The 15,250-nt window shown below is 45.5% G+C and overlaps 1 protein-coding gene across 3 annotated transcripts in view; it reads right to left on the bottom strand.

Annotated features, from left to right (window-relative positions):
• Positions 1 to 9,704: 9,704 nt before the first annotated feature.
• Positions 9,705 to 15,250, bottom strand: part of SUCO (SUN domain containing ossification factor) — a 44,233-nt gene continuing 38,687 nt past the window's right edge. For all 3 annotated transcript variants that reach the window (XM_077332291.1, XM_077332293.1, XM_077332292.1), the window contains 4 exons: positions 13,551 to 13,705; positions 13,035 to 13,126; positions 12,152 to 12,207; positions 9,705 to 11,617 (listed from right to left, as the gene is read on the bottom strand). In XM_077332291.1, the coding sequence (XP_077188406.1) occupies positions 11,171 to 11,617; positions 12,152 to 12,207; positions 13,035 to 13,126; positions 13,551 to 13,705 (750 nt within the window). In that variant the 3' untranslated portion in view covers positions 9,705 to 11,170. The remainder of the gene's footprint in view (positions 11,618 to 12,151; positions 12,208 to 13,034; positions 13,127 to 13,550; positions 13,706 to 15,250) is intronic.

Here is a 15,250-nt window from a genome sequence, read left to right as displayed (position 1 = left end):
GTGGTCACAGGTGAGGTTGCAATGGAAAAAACCCAGCATATGTCTTGGGGATTCCTTTGTTTACCTACTTCCTCTTTCTTCAGGAAGATCAGTGTGTGCTCTAAAGCGAGGAGCAGACTCCATGAGACTCTCTGCTCTCTCCATGTAGTCTGCCTGCAGCTTAGCCATAAGAGGCTTGCAATGTGTTTGCTTTGTAACTACTCTTTAAGCTTTTGTACTCTGCTTCAATAAGGAGACTGAAGCAGATGACTAGGATATACTTTCATGTATAATCTTTCCAGTAAAGGTTCTATCTCCTTTAAACCTCAAAGCACTATTTTAATAAGTAACATTTTTACTTTGTTCAGGCAATGCATCCCAGAAGGAACTTGGGAGAAAGTTTCCATGAGATTCAGCAAAATGAAAACAAAATACGAACTCATGGCCATGCAGATTACGGAAGATCAGAGGGCACCATATATGAACAGGACCATTTGTTAACTGGTTGGCCTGGGTCACTCAAAGATTAAAAGGTAGGGCCAAAACTTAATTACTTTTTCAGAGGGCAGATGGGGCTTCTTCCTCAGCTGAACCTGAGTAAGCTACAAACCTTGAAACATAGAAACTATACAGCAGGAAATTCTTAGGTGACATAAAACTCACCCAAAGGTTAAAAAAACATTCAACCTGGCCATAGAACTAAACTCAGACTATGATTTTATCAGGCAATAGAATTGTCCACATAATAAATCAAGGTTTGTAGAATTTTTTCCCAAGCTCTTATAAATACACTCAACAGTTCTAGCTCATTAGCTCCCTTATCAGGGCTGGCTCCCCCCCCCCCCCCCCCGCTCAGGTTGTAAAGAGATCTGAGCTCTCTGTGCATTCTCTGAGTCTTTGCTGAGAAAGCAGAGCGATGCCAGAGGGCCAAAAACAATATGTGGTGGCAATATTATATTTTGGTAAACTATCCACTGCAATAATGGCAGAAAGCGAAGAGGAACTAAAGAGCCTTTTGATGCGGGTGAAGGAGGAGAGTGCAAAAGTTGGCTTGAAACTTAACATCAGGAAAACAAAGATCATGGCATCCGGCCCTCTCAATTCCTGGCAAATGGATGGGGAAGAAATAGAGACAGTGACAGATCTTATTTTCCTGGGCTCCAAGATCACTGCAGATGGGGACTGCAGCAAAGAAATTAAAAGACGCTTGCTCCTGGGGAGGAAAGCTATGGCAAATCTAGACAGCATCCTAAAAAGCAGAGACATTATCCTGTCAATGAAAGTGCGTCTCGTCAAGGCTATGGTCTTCCCAGTTGCAATGTATGGCTGTGAAAGTTGGACCATAAGGAAGGCTGAGAAAGAATTGAGGCTTTTGAACTCTGGTGCTGGAGAAGACTCTTGCGAGTCCCTTGGACTGCAAGGCGAACAAACCGGTCAGTCCTAGAGGAGATCAGCCCTGACTGCTCCTTAGAAGGCCAGATCCTGAAGATGAAACTCAAATACTTTGGCCACCTCATGAGAAGGAAGGACTCCCTGGAGAAGAGCCTAATGCTGGGAGCGACTGAGGGCAAAAGAAGAAGGGGACGACAGAGAATGAGGTGGCTGGATGGAGTCACTGTAGGTGCAAACTTGAATGGACTCCGGGGAATGGTAGATGACAGGAAGGCCTGGAGGATCATTGTCCATGGGGTCGCGACGGGTCGGACACGACTTTGCAACTATAACAACAACAAATCCACTGCAAAGAAGTCTGCAATTCTCGTTTGTTTACAAGCAGGAGAGGGGAGTGGTTGAATCCAAGTCCCGATAGCACCCTTAGCCACCGTTACCCTTCACACTCAGCAATTCCCACCTCCAATTAACAGCAGCACATCAACTTCTGCACTTGGAAATGCCCAGAATTGCAATTCCCTGAAGCCGTCAACTTTAAAACACAGAGAGTCGTAATCACGTAACAGCTAGATGCCAAAATATTTCAGGCTGTCATTTCTCCAGCTTACCAATAAGGTTCCTCAAAGAAGCAGGGTCTCCAGGAAGAAGAGACTGATATCATGGCGGTCTTTTCCTTCTCTCACACATTCGGAAATATGATGCCACCCTCATCTTAGAAGAACAATGGGGAAAGGTTCCTACCAAAACCATAATTTATGGTTTAAAAAAACCCCTTTCCTTCAGAGCAGGCAGGAAGGTATGTGCAAACTATCGGGACATATGACTGAGCGGTGCCTAATTTCCAAGTGAGGAAACCCTGTCCAAATGCAGCAAGCACCCCCTCCCTCCCACTCCTGGAAGATATGCTTCCGAAAGGCACCATTGCCTGAAACACACAAAGGCACAAAAAGTCGAGCAATATCCTTTATCAAGTTCACTTTGGATAGAAGGGGTAGTTAAGATGTTTTAGACTCTGCTCTTGACATGGTTGCTTTTATTTATTTTATATACATTGTAAGCATCCTGCATAGAATGCCAAGTAGCAGCCAATTTATGGTGACCCTGGGGTTTCTGGATGGCCCTGGAAGGGTTTCCTGAATGGGTGGGCGTTAATTTTTAATATATTTTTGAAATTTGTGAAACATTTATCGGGTGATGTGAAGGAGTGGGAAGGGGAGAGGCCCTGTCCACAGCTGTGCTTTCCAACCATATTCTGCACGATCTGCCTCTTCTAGGGTTCCTCAAGGCCTGAAGGATGTTTTAGGGGTTCTCGGTGGAGAAAACTGGGAAAGGCTGCACTAGGTCGACAGAAGCTTATTTGGGTATATTACTTAGCGGTCGAGGTTATGAGCTGGTCGTAAAAGGGAAGATATTGTCTCTCGAGTACTAATGTGAAAGTGTGCTTCCTGCCATGTGCATGTTTAGATGATAATTTCATGGTCTCCACTGGACTGGTCTGAATATGGCATATTGGAGTCAGGATCTGCCCTCTCCTTTCCCATGCTTGATACCCTGTGGGAGTCAGTGAGCTCACATGAACCCATATGAAGATGCCTTACGCTGAATCAGGTCCTTGGTCCATCAAGGTCAGTACTGTCTAGATTGGCCATTCTTATCCGGGGTCTCAAGGAGCCAGTTTGGTGTAGTTCTGACTGAACAGTGATATCAGGGCTCTCTCAACCTCATCTACCCTACAGGCTATCTGTTGTTGGGAGAGGAAAGGGAAGGGTATTGTAAGCCGCTTTGAGCCTCATTCGGGTAGAGAAAAGCAGCATATAAGAACCCACTCTTCTTCTTCTATTGCCAGATTCTTTGACTGGAGATGCCGGGGATTTAATTATTGACCTTCTGCTGGCCAAGTAGATGTTCTGCCACTGAGCATGGACCCTGCTCCACAGGTTTCTCCAAGTTTGACACAACTGTGCTGAGGCAGGCGATTCCATGGGGGTCTGAACGTCATTGAGGGTCTTGTCCTTGTACTTTGGACCAAATGAGGCTGTCATATGAAGGGTCCAGAAATGCTTTCTGCAGTCTCAGGTCATCTACAAAAGAAACCAAGAACTCGATGAAGAGCCTGAGTGCTGTGGTGAGATCAAAAGGGATTGGAAATACCTGCAACTGTAGGCAAACCGCAGGTCTTTCCTGTGTGTTGCCCTAACAGGAATCCAAAGATGAGTCTCACACAACTCAACAGGCGCTTAAAAATATAGTCCATCTAGAGCTGGAAAGCAATTGCTTAGATGCCCATCCATCTCAAACTCTTGTCTTTAATGTGGTATCTGTTCAGTTTCCTCAAATCTGGGCTTCCCTTACACCTCCATTGTTAAATGTCACTTGAAAGAATTCTGCATTTCCACCCGATCAGGGTCCACAAGATAAGACATAAGATTGAAAACAAATTATGAACAAACTTGTATCAAAGCCCATTTTAGAAATGGGCTTTGAAAGGGATGGCAGGAAGGCATGAGAGGGTGGCCGCAGCTCCCTTTGGCCTGCAAAGGGAGTGGAAAGTGCCCCTTCCCCGTCTGCGGCGACAGGGCTTTGTGGTCCACAGGGAGGCTGCAAACCCCCCCCCCCCAGCTCCCTCCCAGCAGGAGCATACCTGCGGGCCATCAAGCCCTGTCGCTGCCTGACTCCTCGTGGGCGACAATGGAGGCCGCAGCCACAAGGCTTCTAGCAGGCAAGGAGGGAGGGTGGGAGCTGGAGGGGGAGAGCCAATAAGGGTGGACCTAGACGGACAGAGCCCTAGACAGTCTCCTCCCAGGAGGCTGTTTCCCAAATATATAAGGGAGTGAAGCGAAAAAGTGTTAAGGATTCAGTTAAAACACGTGACACCAGGGCCAGGGTCAACAACTGTTATTGGTCGAAGAAAGCGCCATCAAATCACACCTGATTTCATAGAATCATAGAGTTGGAAGGGGCCATACAGGCCATCTTGTCCAACCCCCTGCTCAACGCAGGATCAGCCCTAAGCATCCTAAAGCATCCAAGAAAAGTGTGTATCCAACCTTTGCTTGAAGACTGCCAAGTGAGGGGAAGCTCACCACCTCCTTAGTCAGCCTATTCCACTGCTGAACTACTCTGACTGTGAAAATTCTTTTCCTGATATCTAGCCTATATCGTTGTACTTGAAGTTTAAACCCATTACTGCGTATCCTCTCCTCTGCAGCCAACAGAAACAGCATCCTGCCCTCCTCCAAGTGACAACCTTTCAAATACTTAAAGAGGGCTATCATGTCCCCTCTCAACCTCCTTTTCTCCAGGCTGAACATTCCCAAGTCCCTCAACCTATCTTCATAGGGCTTGGTCCCTTGGCCCATGGTGACCCTGTAGGGTTTTTCCAAGACAAGAGGCATTCAGAGGTGGTTTGCCATTGCCTACCTCTGCACTCAACCCTGGATCTCCTTGCTGATCACCCATCCAAATAGTCACCAGGGCCAACGCTGCTTAGCTTCCTAGATCTGATGAGATCAGGCTAGTCTGGCCTTCCCAGATCAGGGAAAGTGTTGCTGAGGCTATGCCAAATGAAACGAAAAAGGTCTTCATGTACTGGCAGAGGACACTGACAGAAGCAGAGAAATGACTCGCCCTGGGGAGAGAGATCCAAAGCTTTGGTGCCATGACCAAGGAAGTCCATCATTGGGTCACTTGCTTGCCTTGCCTCAGATTGCAGGGCAACCAAAGCAGGGCCACCAAAGAGGACTGAACAGGCAGGTTCACATGGGGAAAAGGCAGTCCTTAAAGAATGCTGGCCGCAAACTGTACAGGGCTTGAAAGGCATCTTGAATTGAGCCCAGAAACTAATGTGAAGCCACCCTAAATTAACAAGACTGGAGGGGTGTGGGCCCGATGACTCAATCCAATCAGCACGCAGCATTCTGTACTCGCTAAAGCTTCCAGACAGTCTTCAAGGACAGCCCCACAGAAAGCACATTGCAGTAATCTTGTTACTAGTGGGTATATCATACAGATTTTTTTAGCCCTGGAAGGGCTGCAGCTGACTCACTAGCTGAAGGGCTGAAAGGCACCCTTGGCTACTGCTGACATCTGTTTATTTGCCAAAACGGTCTCTAGATTCATTTGTTTTCCGTTTTGTCTGGCATTCGTCAGTGGCAATGAGTCCGTCCTTGTTAATGTTCGAATATAATGAGGCAAATGCTCTCGTATAATGGGGAGTCAAGGCTATGAATTTGGGTCCAAGAGCGCCCCAAAGTATGATCCTCCTTCTGGGAGCGAAACCCCATGCAGGACAAGGGACAACCCATTTCCTGAGTCAGGCCTTCCCCCATCAGCAGCACCTCCATTTGGTCAGATTAAGTTTAACCCTGTTAACCCTCATCCATTCCCAAACTGCGTCCAGCCACCTGTTCACTGTTTCCAGAGACTCCCAGGGATCAGCTGACAGTGTGAGGCAGAGTGATGCATCAGTGGCTTATTGGTGGCAATCCAGCTCAGATCTCCGGATGACCTCCCCCAACAGAGAGGAAGGGAAACGCAACGTAACCCCAAAGGCCAAGGGACAAAGCAGCAGTCCTCCAGCACTTTTTCTTGGAGATCAGGGAAAAGAGAATAAAGTCTATACAGCCTCTGCCTCTTGTAGTTTGAATGTCCAGCAGGATTTCGGTGGCTTGCAGCACGATGCAGGCTTTGCCAGGTTGTGTCACGTCAAGTGAAGATATGAAATCCCTTAAGGATTCTGGCTAGCTTGAGGGCATATTACACCACCACCCGCACTCATTCTCACAGCAACACCATGGAGATCCCACACATCCGGCCCATCCTTCATCAATTGCAGTGGTTGCCAGTTGAATTCCAGACCAGGCTAAAGGTTCTGGTAATTACCTTCAAGGCCATACATGGTCGGGGGCCCAGTGTACCTGAGGGACCGCCTACCTGCCTATGCCCCCAAAGGAGCTCTACGCTCTGCTGCTACCAACCGGCTAATGGTCCCTGGTCCTAAAGAAGTCCACCTGGCCTCGACCAGGGCCTTCTCTGTCCTGGCCCCCACCTGGTGGAATGAGATCCCAGAGGAGATCAGGGCCCTGACGGAATTAAAACAGTTCCGCAGGGCCTGCAAAAGGGAGCTCTTCCACCAGGCTGAGGCCAGGCACAATCAACAATACTGCAGGGCCCCTGCCCCCCCTCCCCCCTAGAAATCCACCAAGACTCCTGGATCTGGTGGTATTACTATTGTTTGAAGTTATACTGTTACCTTGCTATAAGTTAGTAATATTAATGTTATAGTTATATATATGGTTCCATGTATATTTTTCAGTTCTATGTAAACTGCCCTGAATAAATAAACAAACAAACAAATACATTCATCTGTAGTAGGGAATGTGCATTTGATTCGGGACCCGAATTGCAAAAACCGAATCTATTCAGCTTTTGATCCAGGTGCTCAAATCGCTGTCCAGGACAGCTGATCCGTGGAGAGAAGCATATCAGGGAGTCAGCTATTTGTTGGGCTGGGAGGGGGGGAAAATTAAAACTGCCTCCCCCCAGCTCAACCACCAGCTGATCTGTGAAGAGAAGGCCCTCTGCAGAATCATGTGTTTGTCAGGCTGTGTGGAGGCTGTGTTTAAGTCCTGGAATATGTAACCTCTGGGAACATACACTCAAGCCTTCTTGTATCATTGAATCGCACCCTCTTTCCTCCCCTGCACTTTCCAAGACAGGAGCACGCTGCCCTTGTTTCTGGGTGTAGCAGCTGAGCCCACGATCTAGTTCATGCTTTGCTTCCTAGCACCTAGTTCACAAACGAAAGTTGCATGTCTTCTAAAAAGGAAATCCTGCCAGCAAGGTTGAAAAAAACACTTATTTCTAATGCCTATTTATGGGTGCAAACGTCTAGGGGTGAATGCCATTTCAGTGGGCTGGGAGACAAAATGTATCTAATTTCCTATGGGACAACAGTTCAGGGCACAGTGAGTCTAGTGAATTTTAAATGTCCTTTTCGGCAGGTTTTCTTGCTTGCCAGTGAGAGTATATTTAGTTATGTAATCCACAACAATTTGGGGGCCTCAAGATTATAGAATGCTCTGTACATCTCTGGGAAGCTGCTATGGCTATGCATACGACAAAACAAAATAAAACTGAGTGGGGAAGAAAAGAAGTGAAGGAAGTTTGGTTCAGATTTGAGCGCTGTGTACCATCCTTGATAATGCAGTATCCCAAGGCTAGAATTTTGTTGGCAGGAGATTTAAATGCATGCACAGGGCCTGATGACCCCTCCCTTGAAAACAAATTTAGAGCGTTGCATAAAGACCCTGAACATGTATTAGGCTGTTTCCCTTTAACAAGAATTTTCAAGACCAGTATTCGGATTACTCATGATTCTGACTCATGAATTGTGTTTTTAAACAAGGTTTATACATAATGGTTCGTTACGTTCAGATTGTCCTGGGGCCTCAATTTACATGGCAGGCTCCAGATGTAGCACCATAGATTGCATGCTTGTTTGCCCATCCCTATTAGTACAGGTTGAACTTGCAAATCCTTCCCTACTTAGGCGGCCTTTCCACTATTTCTTCAGATTTCTAGCTTCCCAAACTCATCTTCACTTAAAAACACAGTAGCCTATAGTCCTAGATTCAAGCCCTAGGACAAGGTGCCGAGTGAAGTGGTTTTCCCAACTGCAGAATGTTTTCAAGGAAGCTTTAGACCAGCCCTCCAGATGTACATGGACTGCAGCCCTCCAGATGTCCATGGACTACAATTCCCATGAGAATTGTAGTCCATGGACATCTGGAGGGCCGCAGTTTTGACTACCTCTGCTTTAGACAATCTTGATGTACAGTCCTTTAGATTAGCCTACTCCAACCCCACAGAAAATCATAATCCGGTAACACATCTTGAAGCTCTTATTTCGAAGTTGGGGTAGATTTTGTTTAAATCTTCTCACATTAAGGGCAGCAGAGAAAAAGTATTAGAATATCCAAACCCTGGTTTGATAGAGAATGTGTAATTACAAAAAAAAAAAACTCTTACAGGCTTATAACAACTTTGCCAAAACACCTGAGAAGTGAAGCGAGGAAGCCTATGATAGTATGCTGGTTAAAAAAAATATAACCATGAGTGTCTAAATAAAAGTGGTAAGGGTTCCTGGGAGGCGTTTGGTGTTAAGGGTTATGGGCCAATCAGATTAGAACTCCCGCCCCTAACTGTCTTCCCACAATTGTGCCACTTCTTCAGTCTCTGGCCCATTAGACACCTCTCCTGAGGTAAGGGGTGCATGGGGGTCATCCAGAAGAAAAAAGAACATCTAGGGAAGCTGCGGAGAATCTTAATTCAGGCAGCTAAAGACAGTAACTCATCCTTATTTTGGAAGATGATCAACCCCACTCAATTCAATAATTCCAGCTGATAAGTCACTTACCTTGAAAGCGTGTATGAGGATGTTTCCCTCCAATCCATGCAGATTCCAGACTCAGAGGAACTACCCAAATAGGCCCTTTACCTCGAGTGAGATTGCTGCTCATATAAAGAGATTAAGGAAAGGGAAAGTTCCGGGGTGGGATGGGATCTCTTCAGAACTTGTCAAAGAATTCAAGGACTGGTAGGCTCCCTACTTAGCGTCTGTATTTACATATGTTGATTCCACTGGAAAGATCCCCAAATACTGGGGAATGGTGGTGGTGATCCCCTTTTTTAAAAGAGGGAAGAAAAACAACCCCACCAATTGTAGGCCAATAAGTTTGCTAAGCATCATCAACAAAGGACAAATTTATTTCATAGCTAGATCAGGAAAAGTTTATTGTTTCTATCCAAGTAGGGCTTTTTGGGGGGAGGGGGGGTAGAGGGACTGTAGAGCACTGGCTAGCTTTACAACATTTTGTCGAAAAATACACTTCACAGAATATAACCGTGTTATATTCAGTCTTTGTAGATTTTAAGGCTGCTTTTGATTCCATCTCAAGGTCCTGATTATGGGTGAAACTAGAAGCATCTTCAATCGACAAAAGACTGTTTCTTCTGATACGTTCCTTATATGAGGCCACACTCAAAGTCAAGTGAGCAGATCAAAACTCATAAAGGTGTCAGTCAAGGCTATTAGCCCCTTTACTCTTCATCTATTTCACTTAGTGGGCTGCCTTGAATCTCACCCTCCCAAACCAGTAGGTCAACACATTCCAAGTGCACGTTCCAAAAATATCAAACTCTGTCGGGGCTGGATGGATACAGCACTGATGACACAGCAATCCGATTTGTCCTACTGCCCCAGTTCAAACTGCTGAACTCTCCACTAGGGAAGCTTACCAAGTAATCCATGAAAGAAAGAAAAAATACACGTATTAAAGATAAGTGTTCAGATTTATTTGGAAATTCACAGTTTCTACTGGCACTACAAATCTGTAGTCACGTATTACAAGTTCCTTGTGCCACAATTTTCTATGCGTCCGCTCAAATAGCAGAACCCTTTCCGATCTCTGGTCTAGTTTGGACCCCACCCCCTTCCCAGTCACTCCATTCTTAAAAAAAAAAAAAATTCGGTCCGTTATGCTTTGACTGGCTAGCTGTGCAGGCTCTAAAGGACGCCACTGTAGAAGGTATTCCGAAACTAACATGAAAGCAGCAAAAACAAAAATCATTTAAATAAATCACATTAACATATAATACCTGGGAAAAAAGGCATTAGCTGTTTGGAAAAAAAAAAGGAAAAAGAAAACCACAAAGAGATGCAACTAAAAGTGCTCAATAAGTTATATCTTATACAACATGAACCTTGAACCTCTCAAACAAGGACCTTTTTATCACACTCATTCAGATGTAGTCACACAACCCAATTTTGTAACAAAACCACGCACGAGGAAAGTACAAAACACTCACACACAAGCACACTGCACATGAGTTAGCCAAGTTTTTAAAAAAAGAGCAAACATTATGGACATACCTTTGGAACGGAACCCACCTGGAGCTTGACGGACTGACTGCGCATTTGTTTACGGCCCCCCACTACAACCAGAACCGATACGGAACAGTTCTTCCTCCCAGTTTCTGAGTACAGGAAAGAGAACTAGCGATTGCAAACGCTGATTAAACAAGAGTCAAATCAAGTCAGTCTAGGCAACAAAGGCATGTTTTGTTAACGTCACATCCTGCAGAGGTATTGTACCATCAGAACGGTAGCTGCTACATCAGATGTAGGCGGCATTGGCCCCAACTGCCTTTGCAAAACAAAGATCAAAATGAGGGAAATCCTACCCTGGCAAATGTATCTCTACAGTTATCCAAGTCACGTCACGGACTCCCACTGGAGGACAGCATATTCCCCTAAAAACATGGTAGTGTTGCATTTTTCTGAATACCTAAACTTACAAGTAAAATGCCTCCCCCCCACCCCTCTTCCAGTGGCATTATAAATAGACAAAAGGCACATAAATATGGGAAGGTGCTAGAAATAGGAACGCAGCAAAATGGGAAAGGGTTATGCTTTTAAACTCTGTTCCGCCCAAAACTGGGCTTCAAGATCTCAGTATCAGCATTTGTGAAAAAAACACTGTATAAAATGAGCCATCTCCCCCCCCCCCCCCCCAACCCAGGGCAGTTTCTTTCCCTCCAGCTATCCATATCAGAAATCAGCTTGGAGAAAGCTGAAGCTTATAGCCAAGGTTGGTTACTGACACAATCCTTAAGAAAAGAGCCACCGTAAAAATTTCTGGATGCTTTGCACCTAAACCAACCTTTTCCCCGCCAGGTCACCCAAATACTACAAGTTTTGTCATATAAAAGCTCCCTGCTACGAAGAGTTCAATGCATTTTAAAGGTGCCCCGAAATAGCTGTGACACCGAGTGTTCCCACGGTCAGCTCCTTGTTTCCTTTGATGATATCATGCAGGCTCGGCAGGGATCCCGTCTTAGTCTGTATCAAAGTTTTTATGAGCTTCTCCTGCTCTGGAGCTTTAGCCCGTCTCCGCTTGAGAGCCCTCTTCTCCGTTTTTGTCTTTTGGATTTGTCCGTTGCACAGGCTCGTGCACGCTGAAATGCCGCAGAAGTAGGACTCCTCCGACTGCGAGGACGTTTCGGAGCTGCCTTCCGACGGGGGACCTTTGTACGAAGTGTGGTACACGTCGCCGATGTTGGAGAAGTCCCTCTGATTTGTAAAGGGCTTCTTGCTTTTTATTTCCCCATTGGCTACGAGGTGCACAGGCTCCACTGCCGGCTTGACGGTCTCAATCTTCTCAGTTTTGTACTTGCAGCGTTTCTTCTAAAAAAAAAAAGGAAGGAGGCGGAATTAGAAAGTTGCATATAAGCAAGCTTTGCTCAGAGGGAGAAGTGTTGCAGGAAACTGTTTTATACAGCAGGGGTAGTCAACCTGTGGTCCTCCAGATGTTCATGGACTACAATTCCCATGACCCCCTGCCAGCAAACGCTGTTATACAGAACAGACCCTTGGTCCACCAGAGTCAGTACTGCCTCATCAGACTCGCAGTGGCTCTCCAGGGTCTCAAGGCAGAGGTCTTTCCCATCACCTACTGCCTGGCCCATTTAACGGGAGGTGCTGGGGATTGAACCTGGAGCCTTCTGCATGCCAAGCAGAGGCTCTTCCACTGAGACACAGCCCCTCCCTTTCCTTTCATCACTTCCACTACCCTCTGCATATTCTTCACAGGCAGGGATCACAAAAGGAGCTGCACTAGAACAGGATTTTTTTTAAAGCCAATAATTACACAAGCTAAAGAACCAACACAGATTGAATACATTCACACTTTTGACAGACATTTCGTTTAGAACCAATTACCTTTTTCTCTGGTGAAAACTTCAATGGCTCTACAATGTACAGGTCACCCGGGTCCACTACAAGGGAAGAAAAGGGCGACTTAAGCAGTAAGCACACAACTCAACTCCAAACATACTTTTAGATTGGATCTTGCATCAGAGGATAGTCTCGGCACACCTTATCTCATTTGAAAGAATGGCAGGTAAAAGGAAGCTACTTGGGAGCCTTCCCTTCTAATACCCACACTCTAGGGACAGAATCCTGGGAACTTGCTGCTGGGGAAATACCATCCAGAAGGGAGCACCATCCAGGAGCAATCTGCATCCACTGTGTGCCTTGTTAACTATATACCAATAACCCTCCCCATACCCTGGTTCAGCAAAGAGGTTACTCTCTTCCTCGTAGTGAAAGGGAAGGAAACTTCATTCGGTTACCAGGTTGCCAGGCTGTGCTCTGTCAGGACAGCAGGACTTTTCAGTAATAGCAAAACTACTGTGAGAAAGACCCAAGGACAGGAAGGAGTTGCGGATGTAAAGATCTCCCACTGACTTCTGGAGGCCTTCAATCCAAACCTCAACAACGTATGACAGTTTGCCTCAGCCTCTGTTCCTCAAGCATGACCAATTGTGAATTCACAAGCGCGCCTGCGTGTGTGCACCAAGTTACGTACCGGCGTCGCACACAACCCTAGACAGCACTGCTTGGTCAGAACAGCCCTATCAGGGCTGTGATGAGCCCAAAGTTACCCAGCTGGCTGCATGTGGAGGAGTGAAGAATCAAACTTGGCTCCCCAGATTAGAAGTGGCCACTATGCTGACCCCCCACTGTTCCATAGTGGCATAAGCGACAGATTTTACAATATGATTCCCTAAGGACAAGACAGTTGAATGACGGATGTTCCTACCCTCTTTGCTGTTCAGCTGAAAAGACCGAGATCTGGTGAGTGGAAAGGAGGTTCTTCTTTTCAAGTTCATATCATCATAGGAAGAAAAACACCTGCAGGTGACAGCACACGAAATTAACCTCCACTGTAGCAATAAAAATTCTAACGGTGCATCAGTAAGATTTCCTTGCCCTACCCTGTAAGCAAAAACTTTCCCTATAAAAAGGATCAGCAGAAATCCCCGAGCATTGGTCATTTAGTCACTTAAAGAGGCTTCTTTTAGGAAGCAGGAACAACTCCAAGGTCTAAGTCACCTCAAAGCCTTTGGGAATTAATATAAGCAAATGTTGCATTTTTCTGCATTTCTATTATACGCCGAGGAGTCCAATATCCTGGCTGAAGAGGCAAAGGGAATAGTTTGTAATGAGTACTGAAAGAAGGGACAAGTAGATTTGAACACAAACAGTAGGGGGGGGGAGAGCCAAATTTGAAAAATATCTGAAGACAGAAAATGTTAAGCAAGTTATAGTCTTTTACCTTTTGGGGCTGGGATAGTGATTATTTTTTAGAAGTTCTGAGCTGTAGCTGTCATTCAACTCTGACCTAGATTTGCAGCGCTGTACACAAAGCATCAAGCCTAGGATGGCACAGAGCACCAAGCAAATGACAAGATAGCTCTGGCGGTCAGAAACCTAAAATAAGAGAAATTGACACATTATTTATGTTCAGGCAAGCGAGCAGCTACAACATAGTATTCCAACCTGTTCCATGGTACAGGTCCAAAAGCCCAACAATTTCAGTGCTCTGGATCCTAATTTCTGACTTAAGAACCTGGATGTCACCCTAAGCTACCTCCTGCAAACAGCTGGAGCCAACAACTTTCACAGCAGTGAAATCAACTTTTTCACACAGTTAAGGCATTCAGCTAAGTCAAGGTGGTAGAATCCATCTATGCCAAGGGTAGTCAACCTGTGGGGCTCATGGAAATTGTAGTCCATGAACATCTGGAGGACCACAGGTTGACTATCCCTGGTCTATGCTACCTGGTATTATACTGTTCCTAGAGGACAAGGTTGGCCATTATTGCATACTTCTGGATCCCACATTGCTTCTTGGAATTCAGGCAATAACTGAGAGAAATAGTAACCTGACATTGGTTTAAGGTGATACATCAGTCACAGCTCTCTCTGGAGAAGGGCGACTGGGTCACAGGTACACATCTTGGAATCCTTCCAATCAGACTATTATAATACACTCTTTACGTAAAGCTATCCTTGAGTTTTTCAAAAAAATTACTGCTAAGCCAGAATACAGCAGCTCAACTCTGAAGGCCTGCTTGCTCCATGTCCCACAATCACAAGACACCTGGGCAGACGGTATCTAAAAGGGCCTTTTTGGTGATGGCACCAAAGCTTTCTCCAGGAAACAAAATTGGACCCATTTTAACATTAAGGTAGGGTTTTTTTTGGGGGGGAGGCTTTCGAACGCTCAATGATTGTGATGGGAATACTCTTTGACATTCTGATTTGGTTTATTTGATCTTACCCGCTAGAGCAGGGGTAGTCAACCTGTGGTCCTCCAGATGTTCATGGACTACAATTCCCATGAGCCCCGGCCAGCAAATGCTGGAAGGGGCACATGGGAATTGTAGTCCATAAACATCTGGAGGACCACAGGTTGACTACCCCTGCGCTAGAGGGAAGGAGACACCCCTCCCCTAAGCACAAGATAGGGATGTTTAAGTATATGCAAGTGTAACCCTTTCTTGATAACCCCTTACAGTTCACAACAGTGTCAAGCTTAAAGTACATTTTTTATTTTATTTGTTTATTTGATTTCTATACCGCCCTTCCGTATGGCTCAGGGCAGTTTACATACAACATGGGGGGGATACATGGATACTGTCATCCTGCTTCACATCTGTGCATATAACAAGCATTCACATAACTGTTTCTGGTGTGACTTTAACCTGAACTCTAGTAAAGTATTTTGTCCTTTGCATCAGGGACTGTTTAGTGTGCAGTGGTTCAAATAGTCGGATGCTTCTGGTTATATAACTTTAGCAATGGCCATCATGAGCAGAAGCTTTAAAATGTCACATTTGTATGACATTTGTATGGCAACAACACACAGTATACTTTGGAGCTTCCATTCCACCCAACTGACTCACTTCACAGGGTGAAATAATTCAGGGCCAACAGGAAATTATGAATTCTACTAAATTCAAAGCCTGTTCT

Source organism: Paroedura picta, chromosome 4 (genome assembly GCF_049243985.1).
Source record: "Paroedura picta isolate Pp20150507F chromosome 4, Ppicta_v3.0, whole genome shotgun sequence".
In the NCBI taxonomy this organism is placed as follows: Eukaryota; Metazoa; Chordata; class Lepidosauria; order Squamata; family Gekkonidae; genus Paroedura; species Paroedura picta.
This window is presented reverse-complemented; position numbering and strand designations above follow the sequence as displayed.